Source organism: Centropristis striata, chromosome 19 (assembly GCF_030273125.1).
Source record: "Centropristis striata isolate RG_2023a ecotype Rhode Island chromosome 19, C.striata_1.0, whole genome shotgun sequence".
Classification (NCBI taxonomy): domain Eukaryota; kingdom Metazoa; phylum Chordata; class Actinopteri; order Perciformes; family Serranidae; genus Centropristis; species Centropristis striata.
This window is the reverse complement of record NC_081535.1, coordinates 15,556,823-15,574,981: the sequence shown is the minus strand read 5'-3', so window position 1 is coordinate 15,574,981 and position 18,159 is coordinate 15,556,823. Positions and strand designations below refer to the sequence as shown.

Here is an 18,159-nt window from a genome sequence, read left to right as displayed (position 1 = left end):
GTTACACAGGAAGAAATAACTGCAATAAGTGCGTAGGTTGTGTGCATAAATGTTACCCAAAAAAAGGGAGTGAGAGCTTGTGTGCGATGGTGAGTATGAAGTAAAGTTATAGTTGAACATTGCAAAGCAGTGTGTTTACAATTTAAGCTATTTGTTGGTAAATATAAATGCTACAGCTTCTCAAGAAAGACCCACGCCAAGTCTTTGTGTCTTGCATGCCACCTTATGATGAAAGTGAAGGGTTTTATCCCTGAAGTAAGGGTCAACTTCGGCCCACACACCCTTTAGCCACTGCTCAGCAAGCTGCTCAGCAAGCTAAATGGTGCTCACCCACAAGGACAGCTCAGGCTCGCCCAAGATGGACTGACCTTTGAGGTGCAGCAGCTATTTTTTCAAGTCACCCCTTCTCCGAACTTTGCTCAGTGAACTTCAGAAAGACACTTAGCTGCCAAGTAAATGTTTATCCAGCAGAAACCGTGTGTTGAGAAGCCATGGGATTATGATGCAAAAGTTTTCAACAGAAACAAGATTGGAGAACTTTATAACGCCTCAGAGGTAAGCGAGAGAGCTGTTCATGGGCCATAAACATTGAAGCAAAAAGCTTGATTGATATAGGGGTTCTTTCTCTGGCCCAGTGCTTCAAAATGACAAGCTCAGCTCTACTTAAATATATGACCTATTATCCTCCATTCTTTTGAAATATCAGTGGTTCTCATTGAAGCAATAATTTTTCTGTACTGTAACGACACAGCAATTTCACAATAAAAATACACATTTCTCTGATGTTTTACTACAAAGCTGTGGGGAAATTAATCCTCCGAATAGGCCTTTAAAGTCAGCCACAGTCAGAACCTCCCCCCCAGACCGCTTCCTGACACACCCACGTATGCAAAAGCCACCCCCAAAATTGTAAGCGCACCCCTGTAAGACCTTATCCATATTCATTTGTATGGACAGTTGAATACTGGATAATGGATGAGGCTTTAGTCTTACAGTAAACAGTGCAGGTGCACCCTCCTCCAGTTCGGCTAATGGCCTCCATAAATGATTCAGGGTGTCACCAGATAAGGAGGGGCAGCCTCATTACCAGACCAAAGGACTTGTTGGTTCATCTGAGCCCACTTGTTGCTGCGAGTAATATGCTTCTCAGGTTAGATACGCTGCAGGATCAAGTGTGCTGGCAGACCTATGTGATACAATCCTCTATATAAAATTCCTTTACTGTCAGTGATGGATTAACAGTATTGTATGGCATTACAGATATTTGATTTGGATCTTGTGGCTCTGTTTCTTTTTGAGAGCTTCATCCTTTTTTATGCTATTGTTGTTTTGGGGTTTTTTTAGGGGGCAGGGGCCACTAGGTATATCTGCAAAATAATCATGATAATGATAGAATAAGACTTGGATCAGATTAAACTTAAGCACCAATATGATTTCATTTTGCATGAATGGATGAGGTTTAGCAACACTTAAGTACTCATATTGCCATTGACACTGACATTACATTGTTGCCCTTATGATTGCTGCTCATATCTCTCTGCTTTGCCAGTGGATTAATTGCTTTAAAGTCAACCTCTATATGAAATATGTTATTTCAATAAAGCACCCTTGCCTTAAATCTAAATCATGCAGAAGTAACTTTTATAAACCTTTCTATTGGCACAATAAAAATAGAACAAACAAGTATAGAGAACTTTTGAGAGCTGTTGAAAAGAATCGGATCATTCACATGCCAAAAACCTCTTAACTATCAGTTTAAAGCTACAGTCTATTTTCCTTTAAAAATATATATATATAAAGGAATAAACCTCACCATGGGTACTGAGGAGGAAGGATGATGTCTCTGGTAAGCTGGCAGGAGGCTCCCGCAGGTAGACTCTGACACAGGTCATCTTGGTGGGAGCATGCTGGCTGCCACTGTATACGAGATACTCTCAGCAGCTACAGAGAAGAGAAGAGGAGAAACTTGATGCTTTTGTGTGTGTGTGTGTGTGTGTGTGTGTGTGTGTGTGTGTGTGTGTGTGTGTGTGTGTGTGTGTGTGTGTGTGTGTGTGTGTGTGTGTGAGTTTCACATAGGGAGGCTGTGGCTCAGTTTGTAGTACGGTCACCCATTGATCGGAATGTTGGTGGTTTGATCCCAGATCATGGCAGCCTACATGTCGAAGTATCCTTGGGCAAGATACTGAACCACAAATAGCCCACCGATGCTGCGTTCATAGGTGTGTAAATGAATTCCCAATGGTGGCAGGTGGCACCAGTGTGCCTCTGCCAAAACGGGTGAATGAGCGCAGTCTGTAGTGTAAATCGCTTTGGATAAAAGCGCTATATAAGTGCAGTCCATTTACCATTTACATAGCATTTGATGTTACCTGCTACTACTGTATAACTGGCTCATACAGTTGTAACAGGGCATACAGGGTTGAATTGTTTTGTTTAATATACATCCTGTTGGCCCTAATGTAATTAGGAATTCACCAATAACAATAATTGCAAAATGTATATAGAAACAGACAGATTTTAACACCCATAATTCCATGTGCATATGCACCCAAAAAATTAAATGCTCTCTTTCAATACCCTGTCTCACTCACACTGTCACTCCACAGCTTCCTCATTTACAAAGACATTGTAGCCTCTGGCCAGGATTTATAATTATCTGCCCTAAAAGTGGACTAAATGTAGCTTGAAAGGGACATGCAGTTATAGCAACATTATTAGTATAGTTATGGTCGTCTATCCATTGAGCATCAGAAAAGGTATAATTAAATGAATCTGCAAGAGTGCCACATGTCCTTAAAAGCCTGTTTTGCAGGGTTCATCTGAACATTTTTGATTAATTCTATTTAATCCGCCTATTGTTTATTTTTTACTAATGAGCCACCTACCGGTGACAGATGGGTTTGAATTTGAGGTCAAACAATGTTGTTACAATAGGAGTGCTTTCTATTATACTACAACAGTTTCTTGGTTTTCTATGGGCTGGTTGGTTTCCCACCATTTGGAGCTGACCAAAGACAATATGTGCTACATTTTCTGTACTGTTTACAAATGTACTTGGCAGCTGTCAGATGGATTTGCAGTCATTTGACAGATGTACAGAGACAAGAGTATTATTAACGTGAGAGTCCAAGGTTAACTTAACAATGCCTGCTCAGATTCCAAGGATGGATCTGGTGCTTTCTAGAAAGTCTTTCAACGTTTACTTTATGATCATTAAACTACATTTGTTTTTAAATTAATGTATAACATTTACTTTTATTAATCATTAAAGATACTTTTGTTCTTTTGTTAAAAAATGTCAGAGGGGAAGTTTTTAAAAAGGCCAAAACGGAACAAATAACATGAACAGCCTACAGCTGCCTCCACAGTAAACAAAGATAAAATACAAAAAACATGTTTTTTTAATACAGATTATCATCAGTCTTCCGTTTACTGTAGAATTGACTGAGTTAAGCCAGTGTTGTGGTTGTGTGGCAATAATCCAGATTACTTTACAGGATGATTTAACACACCTCTGGGTGAAATGTGACACAACAGCGATAGCTGCAGCACATTAATTTGACATCTTGCCTGGCAGCAGTGTGCCAGTAACCCAGAGATGAACTTCTCTAATCCTGATTAACAAACTGCCCTCCCACCAAGAAGCCACAAAATCAAGCTTTACTTAAGTGAGATGAAAAAAAATATGCTTGTTGAATTGCTTAATACACAGCGTCCAAATTCATATCAGCAAGTATTGTACACACAGCATTCTCACAACAATAGCATGCACTCAGAGAACCTATTTTGGGCTGACAAAAAGTATATTGACAATTATCTCTTTCTCCTGCCTCGTGTCCCCTCCTCAGGACTTTGAAAAGTCATAATCCTTTTCCTTTTTCCTCTCATTCTGTCCCTCCACAAAAAGCCCCTGATTCATTTGGTCCTTATCAGTTCCAGTGAAAGGAAAACAAAGGAGTTTGCTGAAACTCATACGCTGCTTTCCTGAAAGGGAAACTGGGCAGATAATGCTACTGTGGCATGGCATGCTTAGTTTCAGGGGACAGGACTGTACTTCCATGTGTCAATTCCTTTCAGAAATACAAAATACATACACATTTTAGGATATTTTCAACAAAAAACTAAACTACTATAACACAGATTCCAAAAAAGGAATAAAAATTAAAAAAAACTTGCAATGGTTTGCAAATCCTTTGTGACCTTAACAAAGAGCAGAGGAGATATGTAATTCTCAAACTGTGAAACGTCTGTTTATTGTAAATACAAGCAATTGGATTTTTATGCATTCTGTTTTTATTCTTGTTTTTAACAGTGTCCCAAATGTTTTGGAATTGAGGTTGAAGACAATGTAGAGTCGCACAATTCCTTTCCAAGGTAGGATTCTGTATTCCCCAGTATGTTCGACTATCTAGCTTTCTCCCAGTCCTATAATAAAGCCTAGCCTAACCTTTTTTTTTTTTAGCATTGTTCAATTCACAATTACAGTGGAAACGGACACCTACAGGTTTTTTTCTTATAAAAAATAAGATGTATGTCTATTTTTTTATCTTTAAAGTCAATTCATTCAAAATCAAGTAGGTTTTGATATAAGCATACATTTTCCATAAGGAGACAAATATTTTGTTGGATGGCCAGATGTTGCTCAAGGGCCACGATTTGTTAACCAAAGTGGTTTATATCACAAGCAACAAGTTGCGCTGAAGATCTATAGCAAATACTCCTGTGGTCCTAATAGGTTCAGGCATGATAAGTAATTGCAAGGCAGTGCCATACAGTGTGCAAGGCAGAGAAGCCTAAGGAAGGGGCAATAGGTGCAACTGGAAGAGGAAGGTAGAGGCAAGAGAGACTTAATTAAGATAGTAGAGATAAATAGAGGAGAGCGGAACAAGTTCCTCGGAGAGATGAGTTTTCAATTTGCGCCGGGAGATTGAGGATGACTGTGCAGATTTGACTGGGGGTGAATTGTGGAGGGAGAAGAGAGACGGCAATGTGAAGAGATGTCCAGATTGCCACAGGGGACAGCTGAGCACCAGGTGGTAGAAGACTGGAGAGGATGGCCACTTAATCAATTAAGTGAGTGACACCACTTTATAAGTCTAGTAAAGACATGAACCAGGAACAACCAGAAAGATAGAGATGTGAGTCACTGGACGACTAGACAAAAAAAGCAAGAAAGTTACAGATTAAACAGACTTTGAAATAAGTACTGAAAGCCAATAAAATGGATGAAAGCAGATTCAGCTAAAGCGAGTCACTATATAGTGCTGTGAAGAAAGTTTTGCAGCCAAAATGTTTTGCTAATTAATCAAGTCATTGAACAACAAAAAAAGTCATAATTAGATTCTTGTTGGAAGTCAGTTATGCCTAACATTAATTGATCCCATTTGAATGTTAGAATCTGCTGCTTTTCTCCGTTTAATGTCACTGTGAATTAAACATCAGTTGGGTTTAGACTGTTTTTAGACAAAACAAGCAATCTGAGGGCAGATTGTGGGTGGGTTTGACAGGCGCTTTTTACTATTTTTAATCTATTTTTAATAGACTTAATAATTAATAACTCAAAAATATAAATTATTAATATGATCATTGGTTGCAGCCTCACCAAATGTACAAAAGAAATAGACTTATTTATAATTTCCTCTTATTTAAGTGATTCTACCCAAAAAGCGAAACACTCAACAGACAGGCTGTATCTTTGAATTCAGTTATTGTTGTCAGCTCATCAACATATAAAATGCTTGTTTTCTGTTCTGCCAAATGGACACTTGTGCAAAAACAATGGCAGACAAAACAAAAATGTATATATAACAACATACCTCATTGCTCAAAAATAATCCTGATTACCTGGATTTACTTGATTTGAATACTTTAGATGAATTAAAGGAAATATTCCTAATGACAAAAAGAGCAGAAGTGGTGTACAGAGTACCTGTAGTGAGTAGTAGCTAGTAGTTTCTTTTAGAAGAATACTGTGGTCTTCTGCTACTGTGACTTAATTATACTTATCTTTCTTCAGTAAATGATGTTCTTATTCCCCAACCCATTTCCTACCACCTCAGTGCACAAATCCATCTCCAAACAGGTGAAATTATAAAATACAAGTCAAAACAAGCAACAGTCTTATTTGTTGTCTGAAAGTTCAGGCTTCATTTTTTAAGCCAGGGAATGGCAGATTTATCTGTATTTTATTCTTTACAGCTGCACTAAACTATTTTCCATTAAACACAGAATAACACTTAAATCTTACAGTGCAGTGAAGACTTTTACTGCAGTCAGAAGAAGAAGTACAGAGGACAAATCACCCTGAAAGATGTTTGTGTTTTGCTGCTTTTAGATATGAAATTCTCACATAATCGCTCATTCATTATTTTGCTTATTCATTCATTTGTTATGAAGGTAAGCTGTCTTCAGCTGACTTAACTGATACAGATTTGCTCACTCTGCTCCCACTGTATCTGCAACACTGCTGACTGTGCAGGAAGCTTTGCATTTATATCAGTATGTGACTTTGCCAATGTAAATTTCAATTAGAGATTAAATCTTAATCGTCCCATGTTCCATTTATTATCTTATTGTAGCTCTCCTATCCTGGCACAATACGACTTTTTAAGCAGTAATTAAAAAGAACTAATTCAAGCCAAATTAAATATATTTTAGAAAATAATGTTTGAATTTTCCTAATAGAAGAGCAGCATCTCACACTAAAAACTACAACAAAAATACATGGAACAGCATGTATTTGTGTTGTATGTGTTGTTGATGACTTCCTTTTTAAGACTGCTCAGTCCGTTTAATAAATTCATGAACAGTTTATCCGTTGTCAGTATTTTTAATTGAGACACAATGACATTGGAAACAGCCTACAAAAACACAAGGGTTAATATCTTAAACATTCAGGGGCAGTCCAAGCTACAGTTAGTAAATCATTTTAAGTTTTAACAAAAAAGACAATGGCTCAACCTACTGGACATGTTATGTATTGCATCCACAGATAGGACTGCACAGCAAATTATTATGCTGTACCTTGGAAACATACTTCCTTATGGTATCCATACATGGGGAAAAAGTAATTACATTTACTATAAGTAACATCTGAATATAAATTATATTATAAATATTTTCAATGTTGACTTATTTTAAATGTGGTAAGGTGCATGCTATTTTTTCTGATACATTTTATAAACATATCATGTATTTTGGGTATCAAATGTATTAAAGAAAAGGCTAAAAATGGATCCCATGATTCTTACTAGAGTGTTAAAAGCATGTCAAGTTTGTTTCTGCAGGATCTGCATGTGACAACAAAACGTTGCACTCCACTTACTACTACTACTACTACTATTTTTTGGTATATGCAACTAAGGTGCAGCTGTATCTTAGCCACATGCTGTAAATCTTAAAAACATCAAAAAATCTATAAATTACCAACAATGATGGGAGTAGTGACACAGGGAGATGAGTTCTACTTTAAAAATTCTAATGTGTTAATAACATACACACCTGTAAAATGCAATATCTAATCATATGACAACGTAAATTATGTGTTTCTTCATTATGTTGGTTTTGAAGGCTAAAATGTTTTATCATAACTGGATAAGAAAAAGGATCTGATGCACAATCAAGAACATGTTCCCTTATTTTCCAAGCTGTGTCTTTTGGACTTTTGATACATTTTAATCACAGGCTTAGCCAAGTACCTACAAAAATAAATTAAAAACTTACACAGGTGGTCAGACAAACACTACCTCAGTCTTAAAGGAACTTCCACATGCTCTCCAAAAGTGAATGCACTCTCTCTGTCTTTTACTGCAACTGCTGCACAAATAATTCCCTGGGGATACACATAGACATACTTTAATATTATCTAATATCATCTTAAAGCAAACTAATGACAGCTGGGAGTGGCTTACTTTTTCCTCATCTGAAGCAAGAAAATTACATAACCTTTGATCTAACTGTTATGCTGGAAATATAAAGTATGGAAAGTAGGATAGGTAAAAAATTAACACACCTGTCAAATTACAGACATAATATATGTCACTTTTTGTCTTCATTTTAGTTTGACTAAATTAATTTAGTGCTTGGTTAAAAATCTTAAGAGCGCTGCGAGTTATTGGCAACCTTAAAATATCTTCAAAACAGCTAGAGTTGCACGTCAGCTGTTCTGCCATCTGCTTTATAAACGTAAACTTGTATTTAAGTGAAAAAATATATAATTAGTTAATTGATAGTTAGCTATCTTTGACTCTAATTATCAATGTAAGAATGTGTGGCACTGACTTGTCCAAGCATTGCCACCTATTGGGTTAAGATATTTCAAAGTTTATCTGAGATTTTCCAGAAACATAATAAACCAGACCCAGTTATTGCAGTGTTTGGGGTGTGGTCAGCTACCATGGAGAATGAGATTTGTTTTGTGACACTGTAAGCAAGAAGAATAATTCTGCTGAACTGGAAACAAAAAAATCCTCCAGTCTATCAAGCTTTAATGAATGATATAATGAAACATTTGCAGTTAGAAAAAATAAAATTCACCGAGAGGTAAGATAAATACCTTTTACACAATATGGCAGCCGTTTGTGGACTATTATAATCCAATGAAAAAAACAACTGTGAATTTGAAAAAACTTGACATCCTCCAAGTTGTATTATTACTATTTACATATCTTTCTTTTATTTGTAAACCTAATGATTGTTTTGATATTTGATTTGACTCCACCTTCTTATTTTTTGTATGTGAACCATAGACTGTATATAAATAAGATGTGAACGAAAGAAAAAAAAACCCAATAAAGAGAAGTTTAAAAAAAACGTGTAGCACTGCTGTCACTCAGCCTACCTTTTTACTTGAAGTGGGAGATATGAGTTTTTAGATCAAACAGGAACTGAAGACACTTTATTGGCAGTGTAATCTGGCCAAAGCTTCTTTGCTAACCTCTGCGAAGTCTTCACACTGATGTTTTATGCCTGATAAAAAAAATAGGAACTTTGTGGTAGCTTGTTGCTAAATCAGCCAACGTTGGATGGAGAAGATAACTGCGCATGCGCTCAAAGCAGCCTGGCAACTACGTTTGGAACTTGTATCGACCAACCAACGTAACATTTGCGTACTGTTTTTGACGTAGAGTTGCACTATGGCTGGGAGCTGTTTTTACAGCTCGGCTTTCTATACGTAGCAATAATAACCACTGTCGCTGTATGGACGTTAGAAAATGGTGCTAAAGAATACCGACTTCAGTTAAATGACACGGATCATTTTCCCCTCTTGACAACCGGAAGAACAGGTTAGTTTGGAGGAAGTTATCCACATGCTCGTTTACGTTAGCAAGTAGCATTTTGATGTCGCTCAGTGTGTTGCCCAAATCACTGACATTGTCGCTAAATGAAGCTTTATTTAACAGATGCTATTACGTCTGTGATTCACAAGCAACCCGTCAACAAACGTTTATAAGATGATCTATAAAACGCCTTATTTGGGTTGCTTCGATTGTAGCTAGTTTTTACGCAAGGGCTTCTGTGAATACCATCAGTTTATATCGTCACAATGTTAAAATAACCGCCTAAGTCATTTTTTGTCAAAATTGGGTTGTTTTTTTTTTGCCTAAAGCATCTCCTCATGACGCCGGCCACCTATGGTAAAATCGCCTACATCCTCAGTTGATCAGATCATGTGATTTACCCCTTTAAGATCATGGCCTATGTCAAGTGTGTGACGGATTTATTATGTCTACATAAGAGTGACATGATCGTGTCATAAACATGACATGGGATGTGTTATGAACATTAATGACACTTTGAAGTAACATTAATGCTCATGATACTTGTCATGTCATGTTTCTGACAGGCTTGTGTGACTTATGTAGACACCTTCAAAATAAAGTGTTACCATATCATGCTTAAGTCACAAAGGCATGTTCAAAAATGCATTTATTTCTCTTAAGTTACACAATTTACACATAGTGTTATCACTATGCCAATAGCCATCCTTTGTTACATCCTTTTTGAGTGAAAGTTTTTGTGTTTCCTGCAAAACTTAAAAAAACTTTTAACAGGGTGACGATATAGACTTTTTAAGATCATAATAAGTATAAATCGACAATACTTTTGGCCAAGGCTGCTAGTATATCTGCTATTTGTTATTGCACCGGATCACCACTGAAAATATAACACAGTGATCACTGACAAGTGTGAACGAATAATAACACTCATATATCTTTGACAGCTATGGAGTTTCTCCCAGTGCTTGACCCTTTAGATAAACCCAAAGAAGGAATATGGTAAGTAAATTAAGATCATTTATTTCAGTTCCCTTTTTACCTTGCTGAAATTTTTTTGCTGTCCACAGGTACTCTTTGATTCCTAGAGGCGGTGCTCCAGGTGTTTGTGTGGGTCACACCTGCACATTTATCCCATCTGAAGACGAAGGAAAGGGAAGAATCTTTATTGTTGGTGGAGCCAACCCCAGTGGCAGTTTCTCACATTCTAATATCATAAATCTAGGTAAAAATGTCAGCAGAATTTGTCCAGCGATATGACTTATGCATAACTGTGTTTTGTAAGTTAGTCACGAAAAATCTGCAAGCAGGATTGTATTTTTAGTTTGTAAACTTTTAGGTACATTTCACCTGCAGATTGGCTTTTGTTGATACTATCAGCTGTTTAAAGCTACAAGCATAACAATTAAAACTAAATTAAAATAAATATGACCATGGCTGGGTGAGTGTATATTATATTTGTTGTAAAATCTCAATCACTACTAAAATGTGAAATTTACAGAAAATTAGGGAAAGTAATGTTTATGAAGATAAGACGTATTTAAGTTAATATCAGTGGGTTGAGCATCGTGTACAGTGTCACTTGTTGCACCATATTGGTAAAACACAATCATCATTTCTCCTGTGTGTGGCAGTCATTAGCCTATTTCCTTCATATTCATATCAGAGGGCTTTCTTTGCATTTTTGTCCTTTTTGACTCCACCAGACAATCATGAATGGGACATCCCAGAGTGGGAGGGTTTGGAGTCACGATATGAACACTGCAGTTTCGTGCCAGAGAGCTGCCCTCAGAGCCTGTGGGTCTTTGGTGGGGCACAGCAGAGCGGCAATCGGAATTGTGTCCAGAAAATTCAGCTAACAGGTAAATCCCAAGTTCAAACTCACCTGGTAATATGCAATGTTCATTACTGTGGTGATTTTCACAGATTATAACAGCTTCAGAAGGTGCTGATCTGCTGTATGAAATCAATTGCTGTAGAATTCGGTCTCTCTATCATACATATTTTTGTTGTAGTGTGTGTGATGTATTTTTTTGAGCTAACAATGCCACATTTTTCATTGTGTTGTAACTAATGTTGCTGCTGTGAAAGACATAAAAATTGATTGTATCATATTTGACCATAGACTTGGGTATTATGAGCATGGTTTACTCTTTACTTGTGTGTCCAGACAGTGGGTCTTGCTGGAAGAATGTAGCGGTGAATGGCAAACCCCCCGGGCCCAGGACATACCACACCAGCTCAGCATGCCTAGGGGACAAACTGTACGTCTGTTTTGGTGGGGAAGCAGGAGCCGCACCTGTTTCAGATCCCAAACTTCATGTTTTTGATACAGGTTTGGGTCACCATTACCTTTACCCCACTATCCTTTAGACTAATTTACATTTTAATTGTATAATCCTGAACATTCAATAAATATTCATAATTCTTTCTGTTTTAAATGTAATGAGTAATTAAATGTTACTTTTTAAGTCAAGTCTTTTTAGTATGACAAATCTTAACATGCTTCTTTTAGAGGTAGAGAAGGAGCTAAATGGCAAAAATGTCCAAATGTTAAGTAGCATTTAAAAGTCCTACCCCCCCTGTGGAATGCCCACAGGTGTATATCTTTGCGGATCAGATTTCTTACCAGGACTGAGTGGGCATTTTTCATAGCCACTGTAAATCAATATATAATGCACCCACTGAAAGTGTTATAATCTTAATCTGCCTCAAATATGTGACAGTGTTTATGTTTTTGTGTTCCCAGTGTCTTCCACCTGGTCCCAACCAGAAACACAAGGCAGAAACCTGCCAGCCAGACATGGGCATATTGTTGTCACAGTGGGTTCGAAGATCTACATTCATGGAGGCATGGCTGGAGACAAATTCCACAATGATATGTTCTCTCTCAACACAAGTAAGCCTGATCTCTCCTGAATCATAATAAGAGGATCAAAGTGAATATATTTCCCCTCTGCTTTTATCTCAGGTGATCATACAGGAGGGTGTAGAGCCTCAGAACTTGGAATGGCAAGTTTGGTTTATTTCAAAGAATAAAACCATGTGTCTTCTGTTTAAAGAAAGCATGAAGTGGGAGAAAGTGCAGGCCAAAGGAGACATCCCACCAGGAGTAGCAGCCCACTCAGCTGTGGTGCTGGGCAAGAACATCTATATTTTTGGGGGGATGACTGCAGATGGAGCCAGTAACTCCATGTACAGATTCAACACTGGTAAATTATTTTTTCAGAAATATTACTTTATTGGGTTGTACAGTTTGTCTACATCTATGAATACCAGGAGTCAGCTGAGTTTTTTAAGCAGTGTTTTTTTCATTTGAGCTTTTACAACATACCTTAATGTGATACCTCCTGTTTGCAGACAAAAGTAGATGGGTCCTCATGAAGTTTGAAGGAGATTTGCCACCCAACCGCCTAGACCACTCCATGTGCTTATTGCCCTGGAAGGTGTGTTGTGAGGGGAATGGAGATGAGGACCAGGCTAACAGCCCAGCAGCCTCAGAGACAATATTTCTGGCATTTGCATTTGGAGGAATGGACACTCAGGGTGTCATTTATAATGACTGTGTTGTGACTGTGGTGACATGATGGTGTAATATTCATTTCCCAAGTTGTAATAAAAGGTTTGTCAAGTACTACTTAATAATTTACTTTTATTGAAAACTCTAGAACAGTTAAGGTCAGTAAGATTTGTTGAAATTGAAAATAAATGGGCTGTAATGTTTATCATTTGAGCCACTGGTTAATATTAAGTGGTGGATACAGTATTCAGAGTTATACATAGTTGGTGTGTGTCAAGTGTTACCCTGAAACTGTAAATCAATGTAAAGAGACAAATTGAGGAGCATTTTGTATCAAACATTTATTTCAATGTCTTTCCAGAAGTACAACGACCAGATTCAAATAAATAACTTTTAGCATGGCCTGTGAACATAACTTCTTGATCCCACAGACACCCAACTCAATAGACCCCTCCCACCCCAGCCCCCCCACCCACTAAGTCCCTCCCAACTACAGAGAACCCCACCAGGACTGCCTGAGAACAGCAGCAGCAAGCCTCATATCCGGGCTGACGAATATCTCCACCTTCCAGCGAAGAGAACACCTCACACACACTGAAACTTATTTAAAGTCTTTCAGAAGATTCAGTATGGTTGCTTGTCATCGCCACCCCTACCCAACCATTCCTCTCACTATTTGAGTCCCATCAGTCCAATATATACACATCTAGATGTAACTACCAGAGTGGTAAGGGGCGACAGAAGAGTTGGCTTAAACCTGCCTACAACTCATCCTTCTCCTCCTGCTCGCTGTCGGCGCCCTCGGGTGGGGGTCCGCCCGCGCTACCGTAAAGCTTGCTGATAATGGGCTGAACCACCTCCTCCAGCTCCTTCTTCTTAGCCTGGAAGTCTTCAAGCTCAGCTTCCTGGTGGGACTCCATCCACTCAATCTTCTCCTCCACAGCCTTCTCAATAGCTTCCTTATCCTCGTCCGACAGCTTGCCGCCAAGCTTCTCCTTGTCGCCAATCTGGTTCTTCAGAGAGTAGGCGTAGCTCTCCAACTCGTTGCGGGCGTCGATCCTCTCCTTCAGCTTCTTGTCCTCGTCGGCAAATCGCTCAGCATCGTTCACCATGCGCTCGATATCCTCAGGTGTCAGACGGTTCTGGTCGTTTGTGATTGTGATCTTGTTCTTGTTGCCTGTGCCTTTGTCCTCAGCGGTGACGCGCAGGATACCGTTGACGTCAATCTCAAAGGTGACCTCAATCTGTGGTACGCCACGAGGAGCAGGAGGGATGCCAGTCAGGTCGAATGTGCCCAACAGATGGTTGTCTTTTGTCAGAGGACGTTCACCTATAGAGAGAATCAATAGTTAAAGCTGGTGTCACACTCAATGCGTTAATGGTGCAGGTTCAAAAGCACATTTTTTTAAATTCATGTTAGATAATTGCACCCTCTTCAATTCTTACCTTCATAAACTTTGATGGTAACAGTGGGCTGGTTATCAGAGGCTGTGGAGAAGATCTGGGATTTCTTTGTGGGCACCACAGTGTTTCTGGGGATCAGCTTGGTCATCACTCCTCCAACAGTCTCAATACCAAGGGTCAGGGGGCACACATCCAGAAGAACAACATCCCCTGCAAGAGAAGAATTTGTTTAGTAAACAAGAAGTTTGCCAGCCAAGTTTGGTCGAACAGATGCTGCATTGTATGGTGAAGCTGACTTACCAGTGTCCTCCTCTCCAGAAAGCACTCCAGCCTGCACAGCAGCACCGTATGCCACAGCCTCATCAGGGTTGATGCCCCTAGAGGGCTCTTTGCCATTGAAGAACTCCTTTACCAACTGCTGGATTTTGGGGATACGGGTGGAGCCACCAACCAGGACAATCTCATCGATGTCAGGCTTCTTCAGGTCAGAGTCTTCCAGCACCTTCTGTACAGGCTTCATGGTGGAACGGAACAGGTCCTGGGAAAGTAAAAGACAAGGTTAAAATGCTTGTCAGACATAATGCTTTAGTCTTTTTTTTTTTTTTTTTTTTAACACAACTGAACTGTTGTGTAACTTACCATGTTCAGCTCTTCAAACTTGGCACGGGTCAGGGTCTCAGAGAAGTCTTCTCCCTCAAAGAAGGACTCGATCTCAATGCGGGCCTGGTGCTGAGCAGACAGTGCCCTCTTTGCCTTCTCGACCTCACGACGCAGCTTCTGCACAGCACGGTTGTCTTTGCGCACATCTTTGCCAGTCTTCTTCTTGTACAGCTTGATGAAGTGCTCCATGACGCGCTGGTCGAAGTCTTCACCTCCCAGATGAGTGTCACCGTTGGTGGCCACCACTTCAAACACACCGTTGTCAATGGTCAGGAGGGAGACATCAAAGGTGCCACCACCGAGATCGAACACGAGAATGTTCTTCTCGCCGTCCCTCTTGTCCAGTCCATAAGCAATAGCAGCAGCAGTTCTAAAAAGAAAAATATGACACTATTATAGACGAACTGAGGGAAATATTTCTACACTTTCAGAAAGACAGCAGATGAATAAATTATTTAATTAGATACTTACGGCTCATTGATGATTCTCATAACAATCAGACCAGCAATGGTTCCGGCATCTTTGGTGGCCTGGCGCTGGGCATCATTGAAGTAGGCAGGGACAGTGACCACAGCATGTGTGACCTGAGGAAAAGTTGAGATCAGATTACATTTCACATTACACATAGGAGTGAGATCTCCTCGGAGTATATTTTTTTCATTGTTTTGTTTTTTTACCTTTTTGCCCAGATAAGCCTCAGCAGTCTCCTTCATCTTAGTCAGCACCATGGCAGAGATCTCCTCAGGAGCAAATGTCTTCATCGTGCCACCACCAATGTCAACCTGGATATGAGGCTTGCTCTTCTTCTCAGTCACCTGAAGAGGAACATTCATCAATATTAATATACCACATATGTCACTCATTAACCAAATACCTTTGCATTCTAAAAATATAACTTTTACTTCCCAAAGAGTAAAAACTTACCTTGAAGGGGAAGTACTTCAGGTCCGACTGCACAGAGGAGTCTCCCCAAGTGCGCCCAATCAATCTCTTGGCATCAAAGACAGTGTTCTCAGGGTTGGAGGTCAGCTGGTTCTTGGCAGCATCACCAATCAGACGCTCACCCTCGCTGGTGAAGGCGACATATGATGGGGTGATGCGGTTACCCTGGTCATTGGCGATGATCTCCACACGGCCATTCTTGAATACTCCGACACTGGAGGGAAACATTTTTTTAATTATTGCCAAGAATGCACCAATTTCTGATACATAATATGTAAAGCTGCATTATTACATTGTCTTAAAACACAATAATGCCTGATGTTTTTTTTCTCACCATGAATAGGTGGTGCCCAGGTCGATTCCAATCACAGTTCCCACACTCTCCCTCTTATCGTCGTCATCGGCATACACGGTGCCGGCCACCAGCATTACAACCCACAGCAGCTTCATCTCTGCTTGTTTGAATTCCGATCTACAAGAGAATTCTGAGGAGAGGAAATACAGTGTTACTGAAACGTGGCTTTGCGTTCATGACGTTGCCTCTCTGCCTCCCAAGTTCAGGTAGCTAAGAGCTAAATGGTAGTACTAGATGTAATTTACTTTGAGTCAGACCCATGATTGATGTGTGGCCATTACAAGATATAACAGTAAAATGTCAAACGTATAACCGTTGAAAGAATATGGGTTAAATGGGTGGAGCTCCACGCCACTGACATTTTTTTTCTCATCCGCCGGTAGCTAGCTAACCACGTTAGCGTGTCTAGCAGACATGCGAGGGAAAATACTTCGCCACAATGAGCTCTTAGAAGTACCTTATTTTTTCATGGTATATTACAATCACAGTAGCTGCGCATTGAATTAAAAAGATACAGTAAACTTCGGGTAAATACATCACTTTTGTCAAACGTTAGCTTAGCTGTCTCCATCATAATGAAACAGTCTTAAAATGAGGTCCATCGTTACAAAATATTACGTTGTCGTAGTATCATATTCACAATGTTTATACATACCTTAATTGTAGTCTAGTCAATTAATTGACGGCCTTGGCGTTGCCTCAATTTGGAACCAGCCTCTTACAGCAACGTGTATGTTCTTTTAGTCTATTCTGTGTTCTTGGCTCTGTGTAATGATGTTGAATGAACTGTGCTCTCTCCATATATAAGCCGTCACTTCTTCCCCGTCGTGGAGGCAAGCGATTGGCTGAGCAGCTGCTCGTTGGAACGCGCTGATTGGTTACCTCCGGCACGCTGTCCGTCGCTGATTTGCACACATCAGATCAAGGCGACGTCACCACTTTTGCCCACTGTGCCGATGCTGATTGGCTGTCTGTCAGGAGCATTCATGAACACAGTTGGAGCAATGATACGCCACTCTAGAGACTGAGGAAGAGTGCATTTTCACATTTTATACATTTCAAGTTAGTGCTGCTTTTTTGAATAATTGCCCCACATGTATTGGACTGGCATTAATTCTCATGTTCTGCTTGTTTAAGTGGATAATGTGCTGGTTTCATGAGGAGCAATGATGACTCACTACAATGAGTAAGAAATATGCAAACCCTGTGTAATATGCATGTGACTAAATAGCCTGAAAGCAACAGTGTTACATCAGATTAACTCGATTGTCTGGAAATTTCATCAGTTAAAGTAGACTCCAATGACAGTTTAACACATCAACATTGAGATGCAAAGCAGTCTGCAATAATTTGACTATCAAGTGATAACATGGGCACTTTCTAGTCTACTGTCTCAGAGATCACATATTGATCATGTGCATGTATTTATTTTGTACAGTGTACAGGTCACATCAAACAAAACCACACTGGGTTCTCTTATGTAATCTTCTATGCCAAAAGTCTAAATAGGTCAAGGTTAGGTAACTGGTTGCCAAAGCCACACGTCAGTCTATATGAACATGGTCAAATGTATAGACTTATGCCAGCCAGAGTATGACTGTAAATAGGATGTTTCAGAAAGTAATTTGCCTATATGACCCTCTTCTGTTACAGTTGCAGGCCTAGCAATCATTATTACTTGTCATGTCCGGCTAAATATGAGGAACAAAGTGAAAAATACTCTTTTATCAAAATTTCTGGCAGTTGGTTGGGATTAATTCACTTGTTTCCAAAGCAAATCACCTTTTTTTTTCAAAGAATTTGGGGAAAATAAATGATAATTGAGTTGATATTCATGATCTGCACACACTCAATAGTTTTTTTTAATTTATTTTCATGAAAAGTATTGAATTGCGAGACTTCACCAACATAGTTTCTTTTTTCATTTAAACAAGTCAGAATAAGGCAGACATTGCATTAGCATGAATAATATGATACTTCAAAAGGTGAATTAATTTTGGCTC

The 18,159-nt window shown here is 39.2% G+C and overlaps 3 protein-coding genes across 3 annotated transcripts in view; 1 reads left to right on the top strand and 2 right to left on the bottom strand.

Moving 5' to 3' along the window:
* The window catches only part of rgs3a (regulator of G protein signaling 3a), a 177,932-nt gene extending 168,912 nt beyond the window's left edge, over window positions 1-9,020 (bottom strand). The window contains 2 exon segments of the mRNA XM_059358232.1: window positions 1,814-1,941; window positions 8,840-9,020. Of these exon segments, the coding sequence (XP_059214215.1) occupies window positions 1,814-1,892 (79 nt within the window). The 5' untranslated portion in view covers window positions 1,893-1,941; window positions 8,840-9,020.
* Window positions 9,021-9,047: 27 nt separating this feature from the next.
* Window positions 9,048-13,028, top strand: rabepk (Rab9 effector protein with kelch motifs). The gene is made up of 8 exons (XM_059358234.1): window positions 9,048-9,284; window positions 10,223-10,277; window positions 10,346-10,500; window positions 10,982-11,137; window positions 11,446-11,610; window positions 12,025-12,174; window positions 12,338-12,487; window positions 12,636-13,028. Exons 2-8 carry the CDS (start codon window positions 10,225-10,227, stop codon window positions 12,860-12,862), a joined length of 1,056 nt encoding a protein of 351 aa, XP_059214217.1. The 5' UTR covers window positions 9,048-9,284; window positions 10,223-10,224; the 3' UTR covers window positions 12,863-13,028.
* A 364-nt stretch (window positions 13,029-13,392) lies between these two features.
* Window positions 13,393-16,965, bottom strand: hspa5 (heat shock protein 5). The gene is made up of 9 exons (XM_059358233.1): window positions 16,812-16,965; window positions 16,136-16,286; window positions 15,784-16,015; window positions 15,537-15,674; window positions 15,331-15,443; window positions 14,839-15,229; window positions 14,500-14,737; window positions 14,242-14,409; window positions 13,393-14,125 (listed from the first exon to the last, which is right to left on the bottom strand). The coding sequence occupies exons 2-9, from the start codon at window positions 16,249-16,251 to the stop codon at window positions 13,557-13,559; spliced, it is 1,965 nt and encodes a 654-aa protein (XP_059214216.1). The 5' UTR covers window positions 16,252-16,286; window positions 16,812-16,965; the 3' UTR covers window positions 13,393-13,556.
* Between the last annotated feature and the right edge of the window lie 1,194 nt (window positions 16,966-18,159).

What these genes read in the sequence shown, in the direction of transcription:
- hspa5 (XM_059358233.1), bottom strand. Translation starts at nt 16,251, where the DNA reads ATGAAGCTGCTGTGGGTTGTAATGCTGGTGGCCGGCACCGTGTATGCC. An exon ending in ATGAGAATCATCAATGAGCC is followed by an intron (nt 15,230 to 15,330) that starts GTAAGTATCTAA and finishes TTTTCTTTTTAG; the next exon opens with AACTGCTGCTGCTATTGCTT. An exon ending in TTCTGGAGAGGAGGACACTG is followed by an intron (nt 14,410 to 14,499) that starts GTAAGTCAGCTT and finishes CTTCTCTTGCAG; the next exon opens with GGGATGTTGTTCTTCTGGAT.
- rabepk (XM_059358234.1), top strand. Translation starts at nt 10,225, where the DNA reads ATGGAGTTTCTCCCAGTGCTTGACCCTTTAGATAAACCCAAAGAAGGA. An exon ending in AAACCCAAAGAAGGAATATG is followed by an intron (nt 10,278 to 10,345) that starts GTAAGTAAATTA and finishes TGCTGTCCACAG; the next exon opens with GTACTCTTTGATTCCTAGAG. An exon ending in TATGTTCTCTCTCAACACAA is followed by an intron (nt 12,175 to 12,337) that starts GTAAGCCTGATC and finishes TTCTGTTTAAAG; the next exon opens with AAAGCATGAAGTGGGAGAAA.